At 42.3% G+C, this 27,684-nt stretch overlaps 1 protein-coding gene across 1 annotated transcript in view; it reads right to left on the bottom strand.

Moving 5' to 3' along the window:
• The window catches only part of USH2A (usherin), an 843,391-nt gene that overhangs the window by 684,953 nt on the left and 130,754 nt on the right, over positions 1 to 27,684 (bottom strand). The window contains exons 10-11 of the mRNA XM_054970549.1: positions 25,433 to 25,563; positions 13,470 to 13,665 (exon numbers count right to left, since the gene is read on the bottom strand). Of these exons, the coding sequence (XP_054826524.1) occupies positions 13,470 to 13,665; positions 25,433 to 25,563 (327 nt within the window). The remainder of the gene's footprint in view (positions 1 to 13,469; positions 13,666 to 25,432; positions 25,564 to 27,684) is intronic.

Genomic DNA, 27,684 nt, shown 5'->3' with positions numbered 1-27,684 from the left:
TGAAGAAGAAGCTTGAGCTCAAGTGGAATGTTCCCACATGTGGAAAGGACACGACTCCACTTTGTTGATAACACAGTTTAATGGTGATAACAATCCATCTTGTTAATTCATTTATTTTAATTCATTTATAGTCTGCTTTTCTCACTGAGATCCAAGGTGGATTACATGGTGCGAGTGAGATATAATCAACAGCTAGGATATTCAATAAGCAAGTACCATAATGAACAACAGGATAATGTTTGAGCAAATACAAATTTGCCTTTACTGGGACCCAAATGACAAACAAAAGGCAGGGGAAAGTAGCCAGAGGGCTGTGCATCAACTGAGACAATACTAAAGGAAGACTCCATGGTGAGACTACAGGGTAGAAAAAGGTTAAATACCCCTTTCCTTAACTAGTTAGAAGTATGATGTGAGAAAACAGTTTTATCTTCTAGCAGAGCATGAGAAACTGATATGGCAGCCTTTAGGGAAGATGACCACAGGACATTAGTGGAAGATGGTAATAAAAAAAAAACTAAGGCAAGAGAAAGGAAGGGGGAAAACCTCTGTCAGCCACCCTTGTGGAGAACCTTGTCCACTTGTAGGCATAGGAAGTATGAGTAGCAGGGTTATGTGCCTTCAGTTGGTAACTTTCTTAGAAAATTTCATCCAGAGCCATGAGGCATAACCTGGGGATGCTGTAGTGTAAGACTGACCTTCTGTGGATCAGGTCACGAAGATGTATTTAATGCCCCCTGGCTAATTGTGTGCAGGTTGAAGAACCATAGTTGTCAAGGCTAAAATGAAGACACTAGAACACAATGGGAATTCTCTGCACTGCTCTTCCAAAGAATCTTGTCAATCAAGGGAATGAGGGGGGAGCTATAGAAAATGGTGTTAAGCCAAAATATCTGAAAAGCATCCTCAACAGAATTTGGATCACTGTCAGCCATGGAGCAAAAAATATATGCCTTTGCATTTTTGCTTGTTGCAAAAAAGTCCATATACAAAACTCCCATTGATGGAAAATTGGTTGGATATAATGGTCCATGATTGACCATTTGTAGTGAGAGTACGAAACTCTGCTCAAAATGCCTCCTCTGTTGTTTTTGTGCCAGAGATATGGATAGCTTGCAAGGCGTCCCTGTGCTGAACTGCACATTTCATATGCAAAACAGAAAAGAGCCCAGTTGCACCTTTAAGACTAACCAACTTCATTGTAGCATAAGCTTTCGAGAACCACAGTTCTCTTCATCAGATGCCTCTGACGAAGAGAACTGTGGTTCTCTAAAGCTTATGCTACAGTAAAATTGGTTAGTCTTAAAAGTGCTACTGGACTCTTTTCTATTTTGCTACTACAGACTAACACAGCTAACTCCTCTGGACATTTCATACGGAAGCTGCTTCTGTGTATAGAGCTGGAGAGGCAGTATCAGACTATGGAATCCCTGTTATCTAGAGTTCGTCTCCCCCTTCTGCAAGAAGCACAAGTTTCTTGATTTCAAAAGGTTTATTGAAAGACTAGGCTCTGATACAAGTGTCCATATTTCAAGGCCTAAAGAAGACTTGACTGAACCAAGGCATTGTTGAGAATGAGATACAAAACGAAACTAGCAATACATCAAACCCCTCGTTCCCAGCCTCCCCCCATAGTTCTGTATGCTGAGAACGTGGACATGGGAAGGCCCGGGCTGCCAAGGCCTTTGGCTGAAGAGACAGATAAGAAGTATTCTCTCCCATGGAAAATGCAGTCAAAACAACATCTGGACCTGGAGGGAGAAAAAGCTTAACAACTGCAACTTAAACATGGCATAACTCTGGTTAAGAACATGAGCCTTAAAAGAGATCCTGACAGGCAGTACCCCTGTTTGTTTAGTTAATACAGAACCATTGCATTGTCTACTTGAATTGTAACAGACTTGTTGTACATGGGATCTGAAAAGGAAACAAATAGCTCTAAGTTCTAATTTGTGCAGTACTTTATTGATCATGGACATGAAAACCGAAGGGGCCCCAGCCAAGCCAAATGGCATAACTAAATATTCATATTGTCCCAATGGCGTATTGAACGCAGTTTTCCACTCATCCCCCTCTCGTATACGAACGTGGAAGTAAGCATCTTTTAAGTCCAATTTTGTAAAGATCTTACCTTGGGCCATGACGTTGAGTAGATCCCTGATGAGAGGTATGAGATAGGCGTTGGTGGAGGAGACTGCATTAAGTCCTCTGAAGTCAGTGCACAGTCGCAATCCTCCATCTTTCTTTTTAACAAACAATACTGGTGCCGCATGGGGGCTGTTGGCTGGTCGGATGAATCCCCTTTGAAGATTAGTGTCAATGAATTTTCGGAGCTCCTCTCTTTCATTTGGGCTCATGGGATAAAGTCTACCTTTGGGTAATGTGGCCCCTGGGATGAGTTCCACTGCGCAATCGGTCCTCCTATGGGGAGGTAAGGTGTTGGCCTCTTCCTCAGTGAAAGCTTGTAAATAGGCTCTGTACTGTTTAGGTATTTGGTTAATTTCCTCCTGGGTCAGGAGTGCTTGTTCTATAAGGGTAGGATTATTACCCCAATCCTGGTCCCAACGATGAGTTTTGCAGCTATCTGTTTTGAAGGTGACACTTCCAGCTGCCCAATTAATGTCTGGGTTGTGGTCCCACAACCATCTACTTCCCAAAATTGACGGGTATTTTGCTGTAGAGCTAATTACAAATGATCTCGTCTCCCAATGTTGACCCATGCCTGTAATGACAGGCACGGTTTCGGTAGTGACTGGATTCATATTAGTGCCATCCATCTGTTCAAAAATGACCGGATTTTCAAGTTCTTTTATTGGGAGCACTAATCCGTTCACTAGAGCTGGTGCAATTATATCTCTGGAGCACCCTGAGTCAATAAGCACTTGCACCCGAATATGAGTCTTTCGTTCAGGATTAACCAATGTAACAGGCATGAATAGTATGGACCCTTGAGGTCTATCCACTATGGGAACTGACTGAGTTTTGATCTGCCATTTGGGTCCATTTACAACAGATCCATCTCGTTTCCCGAATTGGGACTTTCGGGTGCTTCTTTACCGATTAGAGTGGTTGGGTCAAAGTCCAAAATTTCCTCTAGCTCTAATCCCTTTTCGGGAGGATTTCTTCTGAACGTACCTCTCCCTCGCGAAGTTCGCGGAGCGGGCGTTGGGCGGGATGGCTGAGGAAGGGTGGCAGGGGTTGGACGCCTTGGTGGGAACGGAGTTCTCTGCACAGGCCGGAGTGGACATTGCGCTGAGAAGTGACCGCTTTGGCCACAATGTAGACACAGTCCTTGTTGTCATCTAGCATCTCTCGCTCCTCTAGCTGCATATCCTGCCCCTCTGCCCCCTCTGACACTTCTTGCATTCGGTTCTCTACTTCGCAAGCTAATTGAATCCAACCCAAGAGTGTGGGGGGATTATCTTGCATAAGGGCTCGATCCAACAGTCTGGGATTCATGCCTTGCTTGAACATAATTATTTTGGTGGTTTCCTCACACCTTGGGCATTTGGCAGCTAGCTGTCAGAATTTTGTAACATAGTCTCTAGCCGACATGCTACCTTGCCTGATCGATTGTAATTCCGTTCGGGCTCTGCTTTCTTCTCGTGGGTCTTCGTATTGCACTCGGAGCGCATCTACCAAACCCTGTAGGGAATCTAATTCTGGAGCCCCCAAATCGTACAAGGCTACATACCATTTCGCCGCTTTTCCTTGCAGACGTGATGCCAAATGTTCGATTTGACTAGCTTCGTCTCCGAACAAGTGTCCCCAACGATTGAAAAATTGTAGTGCTTGTACTAGAAAAAATCCCAACTTCGAGGGATCTCCATCGAAAGTAGCTTCCAATTTTACCCATCCCATTGGAAATTCTTGAGGTCTGGCAACTGGTGCTGGGAGTGGGTAATATTGTACAGGTACCAGTTCTTGCCTTGGCTGCCAGTCAGGTTGGCGCGGGAGCGGTTGCATCGGAGGATACTGGGGCCTTGGTAGCGGGATCCATTGGGGTCTTGGTATTGGAGGACCTTGCAGCCTCGGCTGTGGTCTCTGTGGTCGCGGAGCCGGAGGGCCTTGTGGAGGTGGGCCTCTCGGTCTTAGCGGCGGAGGAAGCCTAGGTGCTGGAAGCCGTGGGAGAATCGGCTGTCCCCGCGGTGGCGGTGGGAGTACCGGAGCCTCATCTTGCAGCTGTATCGGTAATTCTTCTGGGAGGATCGGAAGCTCCTGCGGCTGCTCTTGTGGCTGCCCCAGCGGCTGTTCTTGGGGCTGCTCTTGCGGCTGATCCTGTGGTTGTTCTGGAGGCTGCTCTTCCTCCCCTTCCAGAGGTCCTCCCGGTTCATCAGGGGGAAGTTCCTCCGGTGTCTCATCTGCTGGACCCTGCGGTTGTTCCGGTGGTTGTACCGGTTGTTGCTGATCGTCAATGGGTATTAGCGGTTGCTCCCTCGGGATCATAGCCTGCAGGGCAGCCAGACTTTGCCCAACAACTCGACTGGAGGCACCCTCTCCTTGTGAGGTGCCTTCCTCTGATCCTCCTACCACGAGTACGGAGAGCAGGTGAACAGCATGTGCTAAGCTCTCCTCCATACTACCCAGTCTCTCTTCTAATATTTGTACATGTTCTGGGGCCGCCGTGGCCCCCACCAATTCAGCATACTCTTGAGGAGTTTCTTTGGGAAGTTGTGTGGTTTCCATATATTCCGTATAGGACGCCGTCGCCCGAGGCCAAGGCCGAATTTCTCCCATGCCCTGTGCCCCGTTACCTTGTTCTGTTTCCATTCTCCCCGCCAATATTCCTTTGGCCAATCCGGTCACCGCCGAAATTCCAGCATCGACCGCCAAAGTTCGGCTCTGTAGTTGTATCCAACTCTGTTCGGTCAGCTCGCGTTGCCCCATCCACGGGGTACTTTCCGCATAATCCCAACTCATCACGTCGTGACGGGAGGTTTCCCACATCTGGGTATTTTCCGAAGCTCTTCGGTTCCACTCGATTTGATCGGCCTCTCGATTCCAGTGATACCACGGCTGGCTATTTGGATGCTCTGGTATTGAGCCGATACTTCGTTTCCCGTCCATTTGCGACTTAGTAAACACCGCACTCGCTCTCCTTTCCCTCGTCTCTTGCGGCCTCGAGCCCCACTGCATCGGTGTAGGCAGGGATATCAAAGGTTCTGCTGCCGCCCTGGGCCTAGTTTCAGCTCTATCAGGTGCGAGGGTAATCAGCGCAGTACGTCTGGACTCCGTTCCTCCCTGAACGGGTCTTGGAGGTTCCAGTCCTTCCGAACCGGGGGAGGTATAAGGATCAAACAAAGGGTCCCTGTTGGGAGCAGCCTTGGTATCCGTCTGCCCCAGTTTAGGGATTGGAACAGATGTGATTCGTAACAAAATGTCAGACTGTGGCTTATTAAAAGTTGCAATCCAGACTATCTCTTGCAATTAGACATGAGTCCATTGGTTTCAAAAGATTTTACTGAATATAAACAACCATTATAGTCCACTGGCCAAGATGCAATATCTTGGCTGGTACACGGGTATTGTTACGAATGAAGGTAAAGGTTAAGGTACAAAATAGCATAGCACAGCAAATCCCATCCTCCCCCCACAGTTCTCAAAACAAGCGGCTTGAAGCTGAGAGAGTGAAACTTTCCCAAGGCTGGAAAGACTGTAGTCAAAACATTCCTCTTCTGTGAGATAACTGTTACTGGACTGCTTGCCACCTGCAAAAGAAGAGCTTAAAACACTGACAGGATTAAAATGGAGTCTCTCTGGTTAGATCATACAAGGAACTTACGTCAGACCTGACAGTGAGGACCTTTCGCCCTGCACCAACAAGCCGATGAGATAGACAGCCTGGGTCAAATGTCCTTCCATCGCCCCCATCCTGTCGTCCAGCCTTCAGTAATGGGCAGGAGTACCAAGTTCTACCTCCTCCTCCTGCTCGCCCGGCACCGTCTGGTCTGGCTGGAGCAAGGTCTCTTCCCAGCTTCGCTGGTGTCTCTCCACTTCTTCCACCACATCCTCCGAAATCCCCGGCACCGACTCCGAAGACTCCTCGCCTGCTGGAGTCTCTGCCTCGGCTTCCCCAGGGTGCCCTTCTTCTGCTGCTGCCCTGGCCATCCAGCCCTTGGATATCCCCATCACTGCCAGTATTCCATACTGCACCACATGGGCTTGATTTTGCAAGCGATTCCAACGTCTTTGCCTTGGGCTCCCGCGCCATTGTTCCAAGTTCCAGCTGAACCCACATCGGTGTAATCCCAACTCAAAAGTTCATTGCGCGCGGTCTCCCAGTCCTGAGGCCTGCTGGCCTCCCCCCGTGGATTATCCTCCACCAGGCGCACGGCCTCCGCATCCCAATGGTACCACGGTTGGGAACTGGTCCGTGTAGTGCCTGCAGAGAGCGTGGATAGGTGACTCGTTTCCCAAACAGGTCCTCCCGTTGCTCCCGGATCCGTCAACCCAACGGTTCTACTTAGATCAATCATCGAGTGGGAGAACATGGTACCAGCACGCCGCTCCCTGGTTTCCCGGGGTCTAGAGCCCCACTGCCGAGGAGTTGGCAATGATATCCGCTGTTCACGTCCGCGAGTCCCACTCGTCTTTGGTCGGGCTACCTCAATGATTGCTCTGTCCTGCTCAGCACCACCAGCAGGCAATTCTTTTAACCCGGCACCCTCCTCTCCAGGAACAGACAGATCAATCAGGTCTTCGCTGGTATCCATCCTTCCTAGGTGAGGGGTCGGGGGAGTTGAAGCAGGATTCTCAACAAAATGTCAGACTATGGAATCCCTGTTATCTAGAGTTCATCTCCCCCTTCTGCAAGAAGCACAAGTTTCTTGATTTCAAAAGGTTTATTGAAAGATTAGGCTCTGATACAAGTGTCCATATTTCAAGGCCTAAAGAAGACTTGACTGAACCAAGGCATTGTTGAGAATGAGATACAAAACGAAACTAGCAATACATCAAACCCTCGTTCCCAGCCTCCCCCCATAGTTCTGTATGCTGAGAACGTGGACATGGGAAGGCCTGGGCTGCCAAGGCCTTTGGCTGAAGAGACAGATAAGAAGTATTCTCTCCCATGGAAAATGCAGTCAAAACAACATCTGGACCTGGAGGGAGAAAAAGCTTAACAACTGCAACTTAAACATGGCGTAACTCTGGTTAAGAACATGAGCCTTAAAAGAGATCCTGACAGGCAGTACCCCTGTTTGTTTAGTTAATACAGAACCATTGCATTGTCTACTTGAATTGTAACAGACTTGTTGTACATGGGATCTGAAAAGGAAACAAGGGCCTAACAAATAGCTCTAAGTTCTAATCTCTTAATATGCAATTTTCTTTCAGTGAGGGACCAAACATCATGGGCAACTGCCTCATGACAGTGAACTGAGTAATCAAGCATCAAAAATGACAGTGGCTTCTGACAGCTGAGTTTCAAACTGAAAACTGGAGAACAGATTGGTACCCTGGACCACCATGATAGGGACCTATTACCTTGTGTGGGATGGAAAAACTAGCATTCTGTGAATGAACAGATGGGCAACATAACCTTAAAACCAATTTTGAAAGGGGCTCATGTGATGTCTCGATAGAGGAATAACAGCTGTAGTGAAAGCTGTAAGACCTAATAGTTTCTGAATTGCTTGAAATTACTTAGAAAAAATATATGTAACCAGAGCTTTTAAAACTTGAGCTCCATTGGAAGTTACAAATGTCCATCCTAACATGGAACATAATACAGCACCAATAAGTTGGATTTGCTGAGGGGAACATAATATGGATTTTTTTCTCAATTAAACCCTAAACCTAATCTGATCAGTGTGGAGGATCTGATTAAAGTGATTTGAAAGTTCAGACTGTGATGATGTTACAATCCAAATAGTCATCCAAATAGGAATACACTGCGCAACCCTGTGATCATAAGAAGGCTACTACAATAGCCATGCAGTTAGTAAATATCTGAAAAGCCACAACCAAGACTAACGGCAAAGTGGTAAAAGGTTAAAAAGAAAATGGAATGCCGATATTTGAAATGCTGGATGGATGGAAATGTGGAAGTATACATCTTAGACATCAAGGACAGCAAACCATGAATTTATTTCTAACATTTGAACAACAGCAGACAACAAACCCACGAGAAGCCACAGCACATGTTCATCAAGTGTAGGGAGAATACAATGTTAGCCGGGGAGGGTAGTTTAAAAAGACAGAGCCAGCAGATTACTCCTCAAAGGGTTTGTTAATTTTATCTTCGCCTCCCCAAAGGCTCTGTCAGTTTCACCTCTGCAGTCTAAAACTGTGTGGGATCACAGCCAGAGCACAGTGAGGATTGGAAATGGGCTGGAGCAGCATTCCAGAGCCAGGCTTGGACATGGAGAGGTTATAATGGGCTGAAGTTTCCCTTCTGGCATTTCACAGCACCTTCACGCAGCTCCAGTGTATAGCAAAGCCTTTGCCCTGCTGCCGGCTATGTCTTTTTAAACTACCCTTCCCGGCTACCATTGCATCTCCCAACACATATTCTTCATGTGTCAGATGTCTTGCATAGACAGACTCCATATTAACAGTGCAATCCTAAGCCGAGTTACATCCTTCTAAGTCCATTGACTTCAATGCAAGTAGAAGGGTGTAACTCTTTTTAGGATCGCACTGTAAATGTATTACTTTCAAGAACTTGTTAAGATCATGCAAATCTAGGATAGGCCTGTTTCCACCATTCTTTTTCTACAAATGAAATATATAGAATAAAAACCATGGAGAACATCATGGCTTGGAACCAACTGGTCTTTTAAAGAGGAGATTTGGTAAGCCTTGCTCCAACTAAACAGGAACATTAAGAGCAGGGGTATTAGACTGTTGACATGTGTGGGTGGCCTGCGCATGTGCAGTCCCAGTATTGGGCTAAACAGAAAACCAAAGATGAATTACTATGTTGAATCAATTATGCAGTGAAGAGACTACATACTAGAACTGGTCCTATAGCATGTACTTGCTGTACTGTAATTTTGCAAGCATAATCGTCAAAGACAGGAGTTCTACTTTTGTAAACAAACCTAGGAGATGTTTCAAACATGACTAACAGGGAAATGATACAGACAGGAAATGTTGATTGTATCTGCCTCTGTTCACACAATTGTGTATAGGTGCTGGGAAGTAACAACCAATTTTAGTGTACTGGTGCCTGTATACTTAGCAAAATAAGCATATTCTATTACAGCATATGAGTTATATTGTACCTGCACATAATCTGCATGTTTTTGCAGGACTAAGGCTTTGAACCTGTAAAATAGTTGCCTGTTCAATACCAACACAGAAAAACATAATCACAATTTTTTACAGAAATCTTACAAAGGGAAAGCTTGATATGGATATATATTGCTTTACCAAAAAGGTCAATGCTTGGGAAAAGATGTAGAAAATTTCAGGAGACATTTTTATTTACATATTTTTCCCTGAGGTATGAAATGAAGGGGAAGAAATAGAAAGGGGATGGCTGAAAATGTCTTAAAGAATATTTTGTCTTCTAGAATAATATATAAAATACTTTATAAAGCAGAATTCTAAGTCAATACTATACACAACCCATTTAAAGTGTGACGTATTTCCTCAATCAAATATTCAAAGGTAGAAATGTTAGTGATTATGGTAATGCTATTTATATTTGAATGGATTACTAAAATTACAGTCTTAGGACTGAAACGTATTTGGGCAGAAAACAACCTGAATGTCTGACAAGCAAATTATTCCTGCAGTACATTACTAGCAAGTAGACATGGGCATGAACAGAAAAAAACCCAAACATGGTGTTCGTTGTTCGTTGCCATCCATGAACAACGAACATTGACAAACATGACCTGTTCACGAACATGTCCATTGTTCATTGGGGCCAGCAGGCTCTCCTCCAGCCATTAAGATCCCTACTGCACCACTCCCAGAAACCCTAACTGAGCAGGCAGCAGGAAATGTACCAATAATAAATAATAGCTTGGCCCCTGAGCCTGGCAGCAGCCCTGAAATCTGAAGGGGTAGATCCCTACCGCACCAATCCCAGAAACCTTACCTGAGCAGGAAGCAGGAAAGGTACCAGTAATAAATAATAGCTTGGCCCAGAGCCTGGCAGCAGCCCTGGAACTTGAAGAGGTAGATCCCTATCCCACCACACACAAAGAAAATTCAAGCTCCAATGCACTCTCCCCGTCTCTCTCTCAAAATGACACACAGCAACTGTCTCTCCCTCACTGTCTGCAAAACCAGAGCTGGGAGCCCCCCTCCCCCCCTGCTCTTTGCTTCCTTGTAACAAATTTGGAGCTCCACACTTGAAAGGAAGACCTGCCTATCAAGCTAAATTGGGCTTAGATTGGAGTTTCCAGGGCAACAGCACAAGTTCGGACAGAGTTCAGGCAGTCGCTGCCTCCGGTTGCCAAGGGAATTGATTGCAGGTGCCAGATTGTCTGGCTTGACAAACAGCAACAAACAGCAATGAACGAGGCTTGCAATGACCACATGTTCGTTTAGAATGGGGCCTCATGAACAGCTTGTTTGTGAACAGCTGATTGGGCTGTTCGTGGCTTTTTTTAGTTCGTATTGCTGTTCGTGCCCATCTCTCCTAGCAAGGCATTATATAACGTGGGATGTCCCTTCTCTTATTTCTCCCTTGCATCAGATTCCTCCATGTTCTGCATGAAGTGATAGAAACTGGTAACTGATGGAGAATACACACAGACAAGTAAGTAAAAACTAGCATTTATAACAAATTATAGTTTGATGGTTGTTGGGGGTTTTCCGGGCTGTATTGCCGTGGTCTTGGCATTGTAGTTCCTGACGTTTCGCCAGCAGCTGTGGCTGGCATCTTCAGAGGTGTAGCACCAAAAGACAGAGATCTCTCAGTGTCACAGTGTGGAAAAGATGTAGGTCATTTGTATCTACTCAGGAGGGGTGGGGTTGAGCTGAGTCATTCTGTAAGAGTTTCCCAGGGTGTGGAATGCTAATGGCGGGAGGCTTCATTGTATCCTGAGGAGGTTCTTTTGCATATGGATTGGTGCTTGATGTGCTAATCTTCTCTGCAGGGCTATTGTCGGGTGTGGAGTGTTTTGTTGGCCTGGTGTTTTTCAGAACTGGAGCCCATGCTCTGTTCATTCTTAAGGTTTCTTCTTTCCTGTTGAAGTTTTGCTTATGCTTGTGAATTTCAATGGCTTCCCTGTGCAGTCTGACAAAGTAGTTGGAAGTGTTGTCCAGTATTTTGGTGTCCTGGAATAAGATACTGTGCCCTGTTTGAGTTAGGCTATGTTCAGCCACTGCTGATTTTTCAGGCTGTCCAAGTCTGCAGTGTCTTTCATGTTCTTTTATTCTTGTCTGGATGCTACGCTTTGTGGTCCCGATGTAAACTTGTCCACAGCTGCAGGGTATACGGTATACTCCTGCAGAGGTGAGGGGGTCTCTGCTGTCTTTTGCTGATCGTAGCATCTGTTGTATTTTTCGGGTGGGTCTGAATACTGCTTGAAGGTTATGCTTTTTCATAAGCTTTCCCATCTGATCAGTAATTCCTTTGATATATGGCAAAAATTCCTTTGATATATGGCAAAAGAACCTCCTCAGGATACAATGAAGCCTCCCGCCATTAGCATTCCACACCCTGGGAAACTCTTACAGAATGACTCAGCTCAACCCCACCCCTCCTGAGTAGATACAAATGACCTACATCTTTTCCACACTGTGACACTGAGAGATCTCTGTCTTTTGGTGCTACACCTCTGAAGATGCCAGCCACAGCTGCTGGCGAAACGTCAGGAACTACAATGCCAAGACCACGGCAATACAGCCCGGAAAACCCCCAACAAATTATAGTTTCATTTTGTACAATCTTCAGTTTGTGAAATTTAAAATGAAAGTTCAGAATCAGAATCTGGATTGTTCAGATTCTGGTTCTGATTGGAGAAACAAACTTGACATGTTATTCATTTCCAGGATATATTAATTAATCGAGCAGATTAATGGGAAATTACATGGAAGTTCTACCCTCCAAGCACATGGGAAAAACAGAACATCATGGAAAACATCACTATGAACTCCGTCCATGAGAGGCTAGTTTTATTATATTTTATTCGTTTATACCCTGCCTTCCTCTCCAATGGGGACCCAAAGCAGCTCTCTTCTTCTCCATTTTATCATCACAACAACCCTGTGAGGTAAGTTAGGCTGAGAGTGAGTGATAGCCCAAGGACACCCAGTGAGCTTCCATGTCAGAACAGAGATTCAGACCTAAGTCTCCTGGATCGTAGTCCAACACTATAACCACTACACAGCACTGGCTCAGGCTAATTGGCTATGTTCATGTCTTGGGGTGGAGCAACCTCCTACATATGGCCTGAAGCTTAATATATTAAAAAAATCTTTAGCAGTAAACTAGTCCTAAATCTTTTTAGAATGAATGGAATTTAAGCATGGTTAACTGTGCAATGGTTTTTGACGATAAGATTTCTATCATGCAAAGCTTTCATTAGACCATAACATGGGTCTTAATAATGGAAAAGGCTTTTTGATATTATAACACATATTTAGAATCAGTATATGTCTTAGTTAATTTTGTAATAAAATGGTGTCTAGTAGAATGACTCTAAAATGTTCTTTTAAAATCACATGTCTGCAGCACGTACAGCTACCATTCAGGATTCCTTTCATCAGGAAATTCTCCTTGCATAATACTGCCATACATCAATACTTCAAAGAACATTATATGCACTGTATATTTTGGGTGCTTGATAAATTTTGTCCTTACATAGATGTGGCTCCCCTCAAATATGCTGGAAGTAATAAATTGCTATAATCAAATCTAATTTCTGGAAAATACCTGTGGGAATAACAAACAAAAAAGCATGTCTTGTTAAAAAAATGATAAATAACACTGAAGGTAGCAGTTTATTATAATCAAGTTGTCATTGAGTTACAAAATTAAAATTATGTGGCCCTTGATAACTAACCCTAGCAATGTACAAGATCTGCAGAATTATGTTGACATTTTGCATTTCATAGGAGCAGTTCAAAGAATCATAAGAGGGAGGAAAAAAAGAATGAAGATTTATCACAAAGGATCACATAGCACAGAATAGAAGTAAAAATCCATTTATTTTGGTCTGTAAGAAAACTGGCATAGAAGCTATTTGCTTAAAATTCATTAAGGATATAACATTGGGAAAGGACTGTTTTCTTGAAAGAAACATTTGTTGCTGTAAGTAAATTACACTATTTCTATGTTTTATTATTATAGAGTGACAGGTGCTGATGTTACTACAAAAATCTATTTAATGCAGAAACAACTAATGCAGAGACTAAAGAAAGCACCAGGGTGCGATTGGGATAGGATTATTAAATTAATTATTTCTGTTAATTCACATATGCATCATTTTAAAAAATCACCATCAATTTTGTTTTAATTATTTCTGGAGGAGAGAAAGAAATCTAGATTCTTGCATATCACCTACCGATAACATTTCCTTTGCACTTGCACTGGCCTGAATTTTGGTGACAGGTAATATCTCCATTGACTGTCCCAGAGGTATTACAGTTGCAGGGGCTACAGCCATCATGGTTTGACTGTTGTAGATTGTAGAATCCTTCCTGGCACTGATTACAGTGTCTGCCAGACACATGTCTCTTACAATTACACTGGCCTCCAATCTAGAAAGATACAAAAAGAAAATTGTGGTAGAATCATGAACATGTCTTCTTTTTGAGATGGATGCTCATTAACAACATGGGTGGGCTGACAGGCTCAAAACCTTTAAGTGGAAATGAGGGAGGAATGCTATAGAAGCTATCTTGCAGTATAAGAGAAATACACATTTCTTAAGATCATTTAAGGGAGAGAACGCTGTTGAAAAAACATGCACATATCAAACAAAGATATAATAACCTATACAAACAAATTTATCAAAAAACATTCAGAATCTCAAAATACAAAAGAGGTTTTCAGTATTTTGACAGGGTCATCATTCTTTTAAAATTATTATGAAGGTATATACATATATTTTCAGTAGTCACCATTTGCTGCATTTTTAAAAGACATCTGCAGCTCACTTTGTGGTGGTCTTATGAGCTCCCAATCAAGGGAAGTATTATTGCTTTTCTGAAGGTCCGAGCATATATAAAAGTAGGAGGAAAAGTTTCACATACTCATTTCAACACAAGACTGTGGAATTCCTTCTTGAGGGACCCCCGCTTGCATCACCATGATGGCAGTTTGGTATCCAGCTAAAGTCTTGCTCTTCTGGGGCATATTTGGGCTCCTTAGTAGACATAGGCACGAATCAAAATACAAATCAAATTTTGTGATGAATTGTGCCATTCATGTTTCACAAAATGCATTTCGAGGGGCCGCAGTTTTCACAAAATTCACGACTTTTGGGGCCTATTCGTTCGATTCATGAATAATTTGTGATGCCAGACAGGCTGGTGCCAATCCATCGATTCCCTAGGTAACATTGGCCCGGAATGTCTGCAGACTTTCTGTTGCCATTGGAAACCCCAGTCTTAACCCACATAACCTTGATAGCAGCTCTCCCCGTCAGCAAGAGAGCTTCCATTCTGCCCTATACAGCAAGGAGCAGGGGAGTTAATCCCCTACGCAACTGAGGAGATGGGCCTTCTGTAGCCATGGGAACACCAATCTCATCCCTCCAAACCTTGTTAGGCAGGTCTTTCTGCCAACCAGAGACCTCCTGTTCTGCTCTATGTGAGTATTTCTTATATAAGGCACAGCTCTCTGCCTCATGCTTTTCAGTTCCAGTAGACAGAGGGAGAAGGAGGAGCTGTTGCTGGGATTTGGAGTGAGAGAGTGGAATTGGGAGCTTTTGGCTGGATTTGCTGCTGCTTTAAAAAAGACTGAAAAGCCTCTTTTAAAGCTCTTGGCCTTGCTGGGAAGGTTGTTGAATGAGGGTGCCTTCTTTCCTCCACCCCACCCAACCTCAGTCTCAGAGCATTGCCTGACTCTGGGGCCTAGCTTGACTACCTTTTTTTTCTTTAATTTTCTTTGCTTATATTCTTATTTAGAGCATTTGTTCTTGCTGGCTTGTTGGGTAAGGGTGGCAGAGGAGAGCTTGCTGAAGTCTTCCTGAGAGTTTAGTTCTCTGGGTATGAAGGGGGCCATTGAAGTGCCCTGGGTTCTGATGAATCACGAAACTAACGAATCGTTTTGCAAAACAGGACAATTTCATGAAAGTTCATGATTCGAGGAATGCAACGAAACACGAAATGCTAGTTTTGGTTATTTCCCATTTCATGCCCATCCCTATTCCTTAGCTAAAGTATTGGCTGCTTCTGCTATTTATACTCTTCCCACTCTTTAGTTGGCTCTGATCTTTTCCCCTGATTGGTCCTCTTCACTGTTTTAACCTTCCTGCAGGTTTTCTTCTTGTAGCTTTTAATTGCTATGTTGTTTTATGTTTTATTAGCTACTTTAGGTCCTTTTTAAGGCCAAAATATTAAAATTTTCATTTAGGTAAGATAAAAGATAACAGTTGTTTTGCTTAAGCCTGTCAGCACAAAGAGAAAAGGAGGGAGTTGCCCTTTCACAGATCTTCAACGTTACCCAGGGAATGAAGTGGAAGAGGGCAGTGCAGTGGATCCTAGTTCTAAAAGTGGTGTCCTTTTAAAGTAGAAGTCCATCTGCAGCAGAAAACCTTTACTGACATTTGTTACAATTAGAAATAAAAAGAACAAGCTTAAATACCACATGAGTAAATAATACAAATCTAAACATCCAGAATGATACTAATAAACATCGCTCTGAAAGAGGAAACCTTAACAATAAGCAACCCATGAAGGCTCATAGCAGCCTGAAAGTGCCTAGTACCTTGATTGGTGATATAAGGATTCCAGTTGGATAAAAGGTATAGAACTAACCACTCATCAGATGACCTTGAAATTGTATTCTAATTATACTGTTCCTCAACTTGGTATAAAAGTTAAAATACAGCACGTGTGATAAATGTTCAGGAAAACTAGCCTGTGCAGGGTCGAGGGGCCCCCACCTCTGTCCTTACCTCTTCTCCTGTGAACAGATTCCACCACAGCTCCTGAGGCTCACCCAGTAGCAGCTGCCCCCACCAGCACTCCAAGAGACAGGTCACCCCAGGAGAGCCAAGCAGGAGGCTGGCAGACAGTGGCAGCAGCAAGTGGCTCCATGCCACTGCATGGAGCAGTGGGGGGTGGCTGCAGCCCCAACAAGCTCCCAAGATGCTGCCTCTGCTTGTGAGGAAAGGGAAGTGAGCAGGCTGTGAAGCAGCTGGGAAGGATAGCAGCCATTGTAGCTGGAAGGCCAGAGAAGGTTGTACTCCCATGGCTGATGCAGAAGCCGAGCCACAAGGCCTGGTAAGGGCCAGCCAGCCCCACACTGTAGCTGAGCTTTAACATGTCAGAAAAGGGAGGGGCAGAGGAGAAATTCTAGAGTATGGGGATAGGTCTCTTACAGGGTCTATCATCCTGAGGGAGGAAGCCTCCTCTAGCATTGGCAGGACTTGAGGGGGGGCAGAGCCACTCTCATGGAGGATCCTTTAAAAGGGGGGATTGCCACGTTTGGCCAGGGAGAAGACAGTTCTGGGTTCTATGCTACAGGGAGCAGGGTTTGCACAAGAGAAAGAGGACCAAATGTGCTGTAATCTTCCTTCCTTCCTTCCTCCTTCCCTACTTTTGAGGCTGCCAAGGAGCACCTGTGAAGGAAAGGAGGACTTTGAAGGGCAAGTCTATCTCAGGCCCTGACCCCTCAAAGCGGAGCCTGACACAGAGTCTTTCCTGATGAGGAGTTTGAAAAAAAATCTCCCATTGAGAATTTCTGAAAGCAACAATTATTCCTGGTGAGTGTAAAAGCTCTGTGAATTTTTCGAGATTTAAGGTAAGACAACTAAGAAGCAGGAACCCCATAAACTAGAATGACACTATTTGTAATAACACATTTGCGAACAAATACCAAACTTGTATTTCAATATTCTATAATCTCTAATGTAGCACCCTAAAAGCTTGTTGTTTCCTTAGCATAAGAAGTCCATAAGCAAAACCCAGTACAGCTGTTCTATTCTGCCCCTATTAAGCCATGTCCTAAGAACTTGCAGGCAGACAGCCAAGAACAAGTAGAGAAAGCTGCACCTAGACCTGGAGACAGGCAGAAAGGCCCTGGAAAGCTGAAACCCTGTAGATATAAAACCACCCTCTGGTCCTCAGTTCAGAAGTTCAACTGAAGGACTGAAACAGATATCCTCAACTTACCTTTAAAAGCCCATACAAGCTCTAGAGTCAGTTGGCAAATAAAATACATGAACCACCAGCTGCTTTGTAAGCTTGTCTTTTTAAAAATTAATCAATGACTTGAGACAAACAAGGATGGCTCTCCCCTCATTTTATTGAGTACATGTTATCTGCAAGAATCCCCAAAAAACAGAGGGAATGTGATGAAGATACAGGTTAATTTAAAGTTAGCCTATTCCTTCTTCATTTCCATACACTCCGTTTGGCCAGAGATACAGTTTTTCTTACATCTCTGGGCTTGACAACATCTCCCTGTGGCCATCCTCTACCCTTTCTTTGTAAAGTAAAACCAAACAGCACTAAAGCAAAGAATCAATTCTGGCTTTCTGCTTCTTGGAGTAAGGTTTGCACCCACCCACCACCCTTTCTCCTGAGCTTTCTGAAAGATGGATGCTTTGGTTGGAAGCTCCCAACATTGTGACTGGACTCAATCTTTATGGTAGCCATTTTGTGATGGCACCCACTACCATTTCTCAAAATTTCAGAAGTGTCCACAGGCTTAACAAGGCAAATTCCTTCACCATTATTCAATCACAGTGTACACATCCATATATAATGAGATGAGATGGCAAGATTTCCAGGTGAGAAGGTATGGCTTTCAGAGAGTCTTGAGTTGTGATTCTACTTTTTAAAGATGAACCACTGGCAATGTGAGGGAAGCATGAAAAAGGGGAGGGGCAGTGGAATAGGAAGGAAGAAGATTCATGGAGAACAGGAAACCAATTTGAAAGGTGAAGGTAGGATGAGCTACCACTACCCTCTTTTCTTATGGTTTCCTCCCAATAGCACCAGAGATCCTGATATTAAAAACCCAAGAAAAAAAATAATGAATGTGAAAAAATTTGCTGTCTTAAAAGTTAGCCTTTGAAAGTTCTCAAATCAAATGCACCCTTAATGTGTATGTTTTTGAGATGTGCTTGTATTTAGTCAGCCTAGATGTCACAGGTGTGAATTGATGCTGGTGATATTGAATATCTGTTATACTTTTGTTGTTGTCATTTCACTCTATACATCAATGCACCAAACCAAGTCAAGCTTTCATCAGCAACCTGGAAAAGGACAAAAGATGAATGGGAAAATGACATGCACTCTGACATTTAAAACTTGCTTCGTTCCATCAAATCACAGAAGGATGTTTAATTTTGCATGAACATTATAGGCAATCATATAGCAAGAGAATAATGTACAGCATTTTTTTTTTAGTCTAAGTAGTTTTGACTTGATGTTATTTACCATCTTGTTCTAAATATTGCTTTGAGAATCAAAGATTATTTGGTTTAAATTCAGAAGTGATATCTTTTTCCAAAAAAGAAAAAAAAAACTGTCAGCCAGCCATCACCTACATTTTATGAAACCTTTAAAAAAAACATAGAATAATCTCTAAGGAAAAAACAAAATTGTGAAATTCTGAAGCGTGCTCTAAATGTTCTGAAGAATGCTCTTTCTTTGAGGGCTACTGATAGTAAGGGGGTATAGCTACTACCCACACACATTTTAAATTGCTTATTACAAGACAAATATTTTTGTTGTTTTAAGGAAAAGGCAGTACAAGCATCCCTACAGCCAAACAATATAAAGATGGCCAAAATTCAACACAAGTCACATTAAGCTGTAGTGATTTGAATGGGAAAGATTAAAGCATGTACTCATTTCTTCTTTTAAATTAAGTAGGCTTTAAAATGCTTACCTTTTGTTAGATTGTGACTAAATTTGTTGATCAAAGGGGCCTTAAATTGAGTGGAAAGGAGGTTTTAAAATGTTTTAAATAAATAATCTGATTCTATTTCTCCCAGAAATTTGAGAAAGTGTGGTCAGCTCACCAGAGCATCTAATGGTATCCCACTATCAGATCACAGCCCAGTCACAGTTGTTTATGTAAGTCTGAGTTACTGTGGCATGAGGATTTCTGCAAGCTGTTTGCAGTGGTGTGGCTACCACTTCAGAGTTTGTTCCTTACCTATCTTGACTTAATAGAATAGAGAGGCCTATGGTGTCCAAGGAACAGTCAATATTTCCTTAAGGGAGCAGAGAGTTCCAACTTCTTCGAGGGAGGCAGTTACCAATTCTTTAGCCAGAAGCTATCCTCTAGCTTTAAAAAAAAAAGAAGAAGAAGAAGCTATCCTCTGGACCCCAATGATTTAACCATTGGCATATGGGAACATGCTAAAACGTGGTGACTGTATGCAACTCCAGACTCAGGCCTATATTTGGAACTGAAGCTGCAACTCTTGGACTTCTCAGCAACTTCTGGACCTCTCTGACTCTATGCTATCAATGCCCCCAGAAATGTGAGAAACACTACAATCTTTCTGAGAAAAAAGCTATCTGTTGGCCATCATGGATTCTGAGTCTCTATACACCAACATCCCACACAAAGATGTACTATGAGTCATTGGGAATAGATTATCTGGCAAATTCACAGCTGACCTCACTACCCAGCTCTGCCAGTTTGTCCTCACCCACATACCAATTTTATCAAGGGATAATCTGCTACAAGATAGGTTTAAACAAAACAATAGAATGCCACTGGTGCTCACATACAGTTTTCAGCTCAAACCAGTTCAACAGATCACTAATGACCTGCAACCTATGATACTTCTCTCTCATAAGCATTAGGACGCAAACCTTTTCTTGCCTACAGACAGCCCTCTAACCACAAAGAACTTCTCACTCACAATAATGTACTTCCTAACATGAACATGGATTCTGGGACCACAGCCTGCAATAAAATATGATGTTAACTCTGTCTCCATATTCACTCCAACAACACAAACTCTGGACCTAACAACACCAATTACACAATCTCAGGTTCATTCACTTCTTCATCTTCCAATGTTATATCAAATGTCAGTAGTGCCCTTCCACTGTCTATACTGGACAAGCAGGTTGGTCCCTATAAAAATAATTAATGGACATAAATTTGACATTAAAAATCACAACACTCAAAAACCTGTGGGAGAGCATTTTAATCTTCCAGAACATTCCATTGCTGACCTAAAAGTGGCATCCCTCAAACAGAGAAGCTTCAAGGGAAGATTAAAACATGAGATTGCGGAACTTGAGTTCATTCATAAATTCAGAGCAATAGACCACCACCATCAACCTGCACTGAATACAGACATCGTATTCTTATCTCACTGTGTGTGAGATAAGATACAATTAAGACCCAATTGACTTATAGCAACCCCAGCAAGGGGCTTTCAAGGCAAGTGAGAAACAGAGGTGGTTTGCCAATGCCTTCCTTTGCAGAGTCTTCCTTGGAGGTCACCAATCCAAGTACCAACCCTGCTTAGCTTCTGAGATCTGACGAGATCAAGCTATACCATGCCACCTTCTTTCCCCATTCTTATCACACTACAGATGCTAATTTCTCCTCTAATCAACCTATATTGTAACATTGTACCTTTACATCCTGACTCCCTTCTTTGCTAAACTCCTTTCATCTACTGAGTGCAATATAGAAGCTTAGGGATCTCTATTCCTACTTGTAGCTGACAAAGGGAAATTTGATGCTTGAAAGCTTATACCCTGAAAAGCGTGTTGGTCTTTAGGTTGCCACTGGATGCAAATCTTGCTGTTCAGCAGCGTTTGCTTCCATCAACCATAATATCATTCTGGTCCAAGTGGCAAAAAATGGGTTATGGGAGCACAGCACTCCACTGGTTTGAATTCCTTTCTGGCAGATTGGTACCAGCAGGTGGTATGGAGGGATACCGGCACCACAGCACTTCTACAATGAAGTGCCACAAAGTGCTGTCTTGTTTCACGAGTTCAATATCTACATAAAACTGCTAGAAGAGGTTATTAAGAGATTTGGACTGTAATGTCATCTATAAATCATTCAGTTCTAGTTCTCATTTTCAGCTGAGTTACATGACACAGTGCAGTTCTGAACAAGAAGAAAAGATAATCACCTGGATGAGGACCAATAAACTGTAACTCAAACCAGACAAAGACTGAGGTACTGTCAACAATAGAGCCAATGGGGGATTAACGAGTCAAACGTGGTCAAGACGGGATTACATTCTTCCTAAATGAGCAGATTCATAATTATAATCAAAAGAGCAGATTCAAGTAGATCTGGATCTATACCTTTCCTTGAGAGCGGGAAGTGTTCACAATTATTCATGCCCTGATTGCATCCTGATTAGACTATTGTAGCATGTTGTATGCAGTGCTGCCCAATAAAGATTACTGACAGCATGGTACAGGAATCATTTCTTGCACGTACTGAAAGAGCTCTAATAGCACTTACTCAGTTCTAGACATAATTCCAGATGCCAGATATTTGCTAGATATTTACACCTAATAACTTAAGAATCTCTCTGGCTGATCAAGGCAGATTCACTTCTAAAAACAGGCCTGATCTGTTTATACAAGAAAGCACAGAGTTGCACAACCCCACATATTCAAGAATATGGCCAAGAAGAGTATATTTGCCACTTGCCAATAGCCCCAAATGGTCTTGGACCAGAGTAGTTAAAGTACTGCTTGCTCTATAAGATCCTGTCTATCAACTAAGATCTCCTGGAGAAGCCCTACACTCTGTACTCCCATGTCCACACTCTCAGAAGTAAAGTAAGGTTTCTCTTTGGGGATGACTAATCTCTGGAATTCGCTCCCTATACCTGGTGCCTACTCTATTCAAACTTCAAGTATCAGGAAAAACATCTCTTTTCAAGCTTTTGGTTCATTTTTCCCCCTCACATTGCTTCTAATTTTTCTTTTATAATCATACTACTTTTGTCTAAGTATGTTGTTATTATGCAGGGTTATAGCCTCACTCTAGCCTGGAAGTTGGTTTCCTATCTCGACATGGACAATCTGGCCACCTGGATACATGCTATGGTAACATCAAGACTTGACTATTATAGTGCACTATACATAAGTTTCACATATACTTTAACTAGGAGATTCCAGTTGGTGCAAAACGCCGCAGCTTGGCTGTTATTGGGAGCAAGCAGGAGCATGCTTGAAATGGGTATTATGTTACATTATCTTTATCATGAAATGTTTCTTTCTCAAAGCTTTCTAGAGAGTATTTTGGCTGAACGTTTATGGGTTAAAAACTAGTAGATTAAATCAGAAAAAAGAAAACAGAAAACAAGGGGCATTGCTCTACTTGGAGCCTGACAAAACAGGACCTGCATCTCACCTAGGCTATTACTGCCAGAATTTGGGTCCAGTGGCACCTTAGAGACCAACAAGATTTTCAGGATCAATTCATCACCTGAATTGATTGGTGCATTTTTCCCTCTCCCCTTCCACTGCTGTATGAGATTCTGCTCCTGGGGGACAGAGAACCTGAAGAATTATATACCCTGCCAGTGGGCTTTGTGCAGAGGCCAGAGTGTCCTTTGCATAAAAGCAGCTTGTATGGGTTAGTCTGGGTCAGTTGCCTATCATGAACTGGACTTTGTTGTCTCATTCTCTGAGGCACTTCTCTACGCAGCAAGGAGGAGATACTCTAGCATGCCCCAGAAACAAGTATGAAAGGGCTTTCAGGAGCAGGCAAGGGATAATGGAGACAAGAGAGACTGGGGGGCTAGGTGTGCACAATGCCAGTTTCTAGGGAGCAAAGCTACCTCAGCCATTATATAAGAACATAGTGGCCCCAAGGTCTGAGGTAGGATGGCATGGCTTTGGAGTTTTAAAACCAGTAAAGCTCAAAACAGAGAGGACATTGACTAGATGGAGGCAATTGACCTTGGAGGGCAAAGCCAAGGTCAGTTGCCTCCATCTTTTTTTTAAAAAAAGTAGTTCCTAAGCAAAGGAGTACAAACACATAATGATCATATTCACAATTATACACACCTTTATTGAAATCAATGGGGCCTAACAGTGCTTAACTTTGGCTGAATTGTGTTCATTGTTTTTCCATTTATCATCACATTTGCCTTCTTGTTTTAGCTTACATCGAGAAAAAAATGGGCCTATTGTGACAAAAGAACCACTTCCCCCTTTCTACACATTTTGACAGTTGATTTAAAAGGATAAAGAACTCGTGATTACTCTTTTTTGGACTTCTGCATCTTCATTTGAGCTAAATGGCATATAACTGGTTCAGTACAAAAAAAATAAAGCATTGATGAACTGCTAGGAATGGTAAATTATGCAGAGAAAGTGCATTCTGGCCCATTTTTAACACATTTCCTTGAAAATTATCCTTGTGACGTGACAATTAATTTTCATGAGCCAAGGTCCTTATTCCTTATGACTCCATCTTCCTCAGGTCAGACCTGGAAACACTTCCTTCAATAATGCCTTTCTATTTCATGTAATTCATTTCAGCTCATACTCTCCAGCCTTATTAATCTATTTTTTAATGCCTCTTAATCATTGTGCTCTTCCTTGCTCCTATTGCAGTAGTCTATTGATGCCTTATTGAGCTGTACAGTACAACCCATTTTTCCTTATTTTCTTTTTTATATATAATGTTGGTTTGGAGCTCATTTCTCAGTCTGACCGCTCCAAAAAAAAAAAAGACAAACTAGTTTACCACCTGGAACTAGAGCTACTTACTGTTGTTACAATGACTACAGTGTATCTGTTACACAAAAGGAGGCATCTCAAAGTTGACATTCAATTTCTCTCTCTCCTTCTATTTTTAACTCATCATATGATCTTTGTTTCCAGAGTTTTAAATGATTTAAATTTTTATGCACTTGGTTAAAAAAGTATCAACATTCAGCCCAGGAAATCAAATTCTATATTTCACGCTATCATTGCCAGTATAATAAGTATACTGCTTTAAGATTTCACATTGCTTTAGAAGCCTAAACCCCATGGCAGCAATGAGCTCTTCACAGGTAGAAGCCATCAAATCTTGCTGTGCTCACAAAGCCTCTTGAAGGATCAAAGCTACCAATAAAATCATGTCCCCAGCGAACATAAAAAACAAATACAAGATAACAGGAAAAACCACAATACATTGCCAGATAAAGGGATTGTTGATCATTACATAATCTTTACCGTGAGTCAAAAATACAAACACTGAACCCCACCCCAAGACTGCCCAGCCCAGTCTTTTGTGATGGAGCTATTATTGCATCATGTATTTTTATTCCTGAATGAATGTCAGGGATTTAAAATCATTGATAAACCCTGCCCCCTTAAACAAATATTGTGAGAGCTTCAGTAAATGAACCAAGAAACTGGTGGTCCATTGTAAGCACCAGCTTTCCAACTCAACCTTCTGCATTTTTTTTGTTTTTGCATTCATTTTCATTTCAACAATTTTGTTCATCTTCATTATATTGTTGTATTTGCTTATATTAATTTTTGTCCCCATTATTTTCAATGGGAAATATTCCTAGATATCATTTCTGTGCTTGCCATCTGATTTGTATGAAATTTTCAGAGATCCTTCCTCTCATTAAATGGATGTACTCTGCCAAATATCAATAGGACAGGAGAAAGGGATACAGTTTTATATACAATTTCAGGCAAAAACACAGGGAAACAAATGAAATGAGTGGCATTCTTTGATATTTCTATTCATTTTCATGAACAAAGATAATGAATGAGGTTTCCCCAGTTTATTTTCATTACTTCGGGAATGAATGCACATTCCTACATTTCATCTTCTAAACGGGTTTGCACCTCATCTAAAATGGTTGATTATTGTGTGCTATTTAATCATAGATGTGACAGACATGGCATTCAAATTATTTTCCCCATACAATGGCATCTATATGAAGTGAGGTTGCTAAAAGGATCCCAGGGGACATGGACTTCCACTCCACCATGCATAGCATGTAAGGTTTCTGTTGTTTATGCTCAAAGTATATGATTCCAACAGCATATGACATTAATTCTTTGGCATCTATGAGATGCCAGATCTCATAGGTTATTCCTATGAGCTCATGTGCCATGTAATGTATTTATTTACAGTATATATAAAGCATTTTGCAAATGGTTTAAAGCATTATCATCTAATATGTGCCTTTACAGGCATGGTGGATTACAAATCAAAGTAAGTTAACTTACAAATAAAAGATATTCATGTGAATCCAATGTGAATCTTTTGTAATATTGGAACAGGGCTTTTTTTCAGCAAAATTTTTATCTATCTCATCTTACAAGGAACAGCAAAGAGAAGTTGATGATAGCAAATATGCTGACATTCTGGGTCAAAATCATGTACCTTATTACAGAGGAGGCTAGTAGTTTCAGTGCCTGCCATGTCACATTCACACGGCCTGCAGACATTCACAGCTGAGAGATCTGCATCCACATGCCGATAAAAGAAATCCTTACACAGCTCACAATTTCTTCCTGCATGAAGGAAAGGTTATGCGTTATAGCTTCCAATTCATTAAAATTAGCTGTATAATTCAAAATTAAAGACTATTCCTTTGAGAGAATTCTATAATTTTCAGGACGTCCATTTTAATGCACCTTTCATCTCTACCTGCCAATTTAGTGATCCAGAGCATATGAAACAATGAACCTGTTACAAACTATGTTTTACTCCATTAAACTTCCATCTGTTACATAACACAACACTCCTATAAAGCTATCCTGCATGAATATCTGTTCTATACCTTAAAAAAGAAATTATTGTTGAATCTCAGACTTTATCTACTATCCCTGAGACCCTTGGAAAACCAAGGGTACAAAAAATAGTATACAGAATCACCACAGGTAGGGCATGAAAAGTTAGAAATATTCTGCAAGTAGCGTTTGTTTATAAATGTAATAGTTGGCCTACAACAATCATTTTAAAACATTTCCACTCCACCCCTACAATAGCACAACTTTTGGGCAACCAACCATATCCAACAGAAAATTGTCCTGGAGGTCTAGGTTAGACTGGAGAGTCTGTTGATACACAAGGTACCTTGTTGTATAGTTGATTCTACATGTATCATAGATAATAGGGGTCAAAAATCCTGAAAGATCTCTACTCATTCACAAGGATGAAATGTTATGGAGGGAAGTACAAAAAGGTCTTCTGTTCATTCAGAAGGTTCTGCTCCAGCTTCTTGCCAGTGCTGACCATGGTACTCTGGTTCAAGTCACGGGAAGAAGCATATGCTTCTCACCTTTTCCTTCCTGTAGCCAATGCCAGCTTTAGTTTACCAGTTGGTCTTGGGCACTTTGCTGTAAGTGCTGAAACTGATTCCTTATGGCTAATCTGAATCTCCTGCCTTCCTAAACAAATACTGTTTTTCTACTCTAATAGGAACTGACCCAACACATGAAAAGATGATGTCCTGATAACTGAGATACTGAGTTGAGCCCTACAAGACTGTGTACTGGTGTAAGAGGGAGAAGAAATGATGATACCTGATTTCCATGCAACCTCCTCCTGCATTGCTTATGGTCCATGTGGATCCCACAAACCCTGACATAAACTTTACAGGGATCAAATAGGTCCTTCCTCTCTTCTGTGTCAGAAAAAGAGCAAGTAGGATCCATTCCTATATTATTACCATGGTCAGATCATTCAATTTTGAGAAAACATTGTATATACTATGAGCGAAGTGGCTCTAATCTTGAAGATACTTAAATCCGGAGACTGGATACATGAATGGACAAGACAGATCTTCCAGCACCTGAAAAATGCCCCCCGTTTGCAGAAAAATCTTTTAAAAATACATTGCATGGGGGGGTGTTGAAAAAAACCTAAAATGATAAAATGAGTACCTGTAGCTTTAACCACATGCCCTCTGTGGCTGTTGCTATGCAACCATTAGTTAGTATTCCAGGCTTGGTTTCTATCAGGAAAAAGGCGGAGGAGGGGAGTCCTCTCTAGAGCTCCTTTGAACTTTGAGAGAGATCGTTGGACCAGGCCCAGCAGCAACCATTGGGTGACTTGATACCACATGACTTACCCAGGCCTGGCAGCCCCCCCCCCTCCGCCTGCCCGCCAGTATAGTGTAGAGGTTACAGTTTCAAGACAGGATCTGAGAGCAGAACCACAAGTGACAAAAGGCACAGATTGGACACTTGTCAACTTCCCTCAAGTTTTGATGGGAAATGCAGGCAGCTTGGCAGAATGTTGGACAAGTGACAGTTGAAAAGTCCATTGGGCAGCAGTCAGAGAGCGAAACTGAGAGACCAGGATGCCTACATTTCCCATCAAAACTTGAGGGAAGCTGACAAGTGTCCAATCTGTGCCTTTTGTCACTTGTGGTTCTGCTCTCAGAGACTCATGTTTGGATCCCCACTCTGCTATGGAAGCTTACTGGGTGACTTTGATCCAGTCACACACTCTCAGTCTAACCTACCTCTCAGGATTGTTGTGAAGAGAATATGTAAGCAAGGAAAATGATGTAAGCTGCTATGGGTCCCCATTGTGGAGAAAGAGAGTATATAAATGAAGTAAATTAATTAATATAAAAGATGGAGGCAAATAAAAGGTAATTTTGAAGGAGATAATGGGTTTGAAGG

Source organism: Eublepharis macularius, chromosome 1 (genome assembly GCF_028583425.1).
Source record: "Eublepharis macularius isolate TG4126 chromosome 1, MPM_Emac_v1.0, whole genome shotgun sequence".
Classification (NCBI taxonomy): domain Eukaryota; kingdom Metazoa; phylum Chordata; class Lepidosauria; order Squamata; family Eublepharidae; genus Eublepharis; species Eublepharis macularius.
The sequence above is the reverse complement of the archived record's forward strand: the minus strand, read 5'-3'. Positions and strand labels throughout refer to the sequence as shown.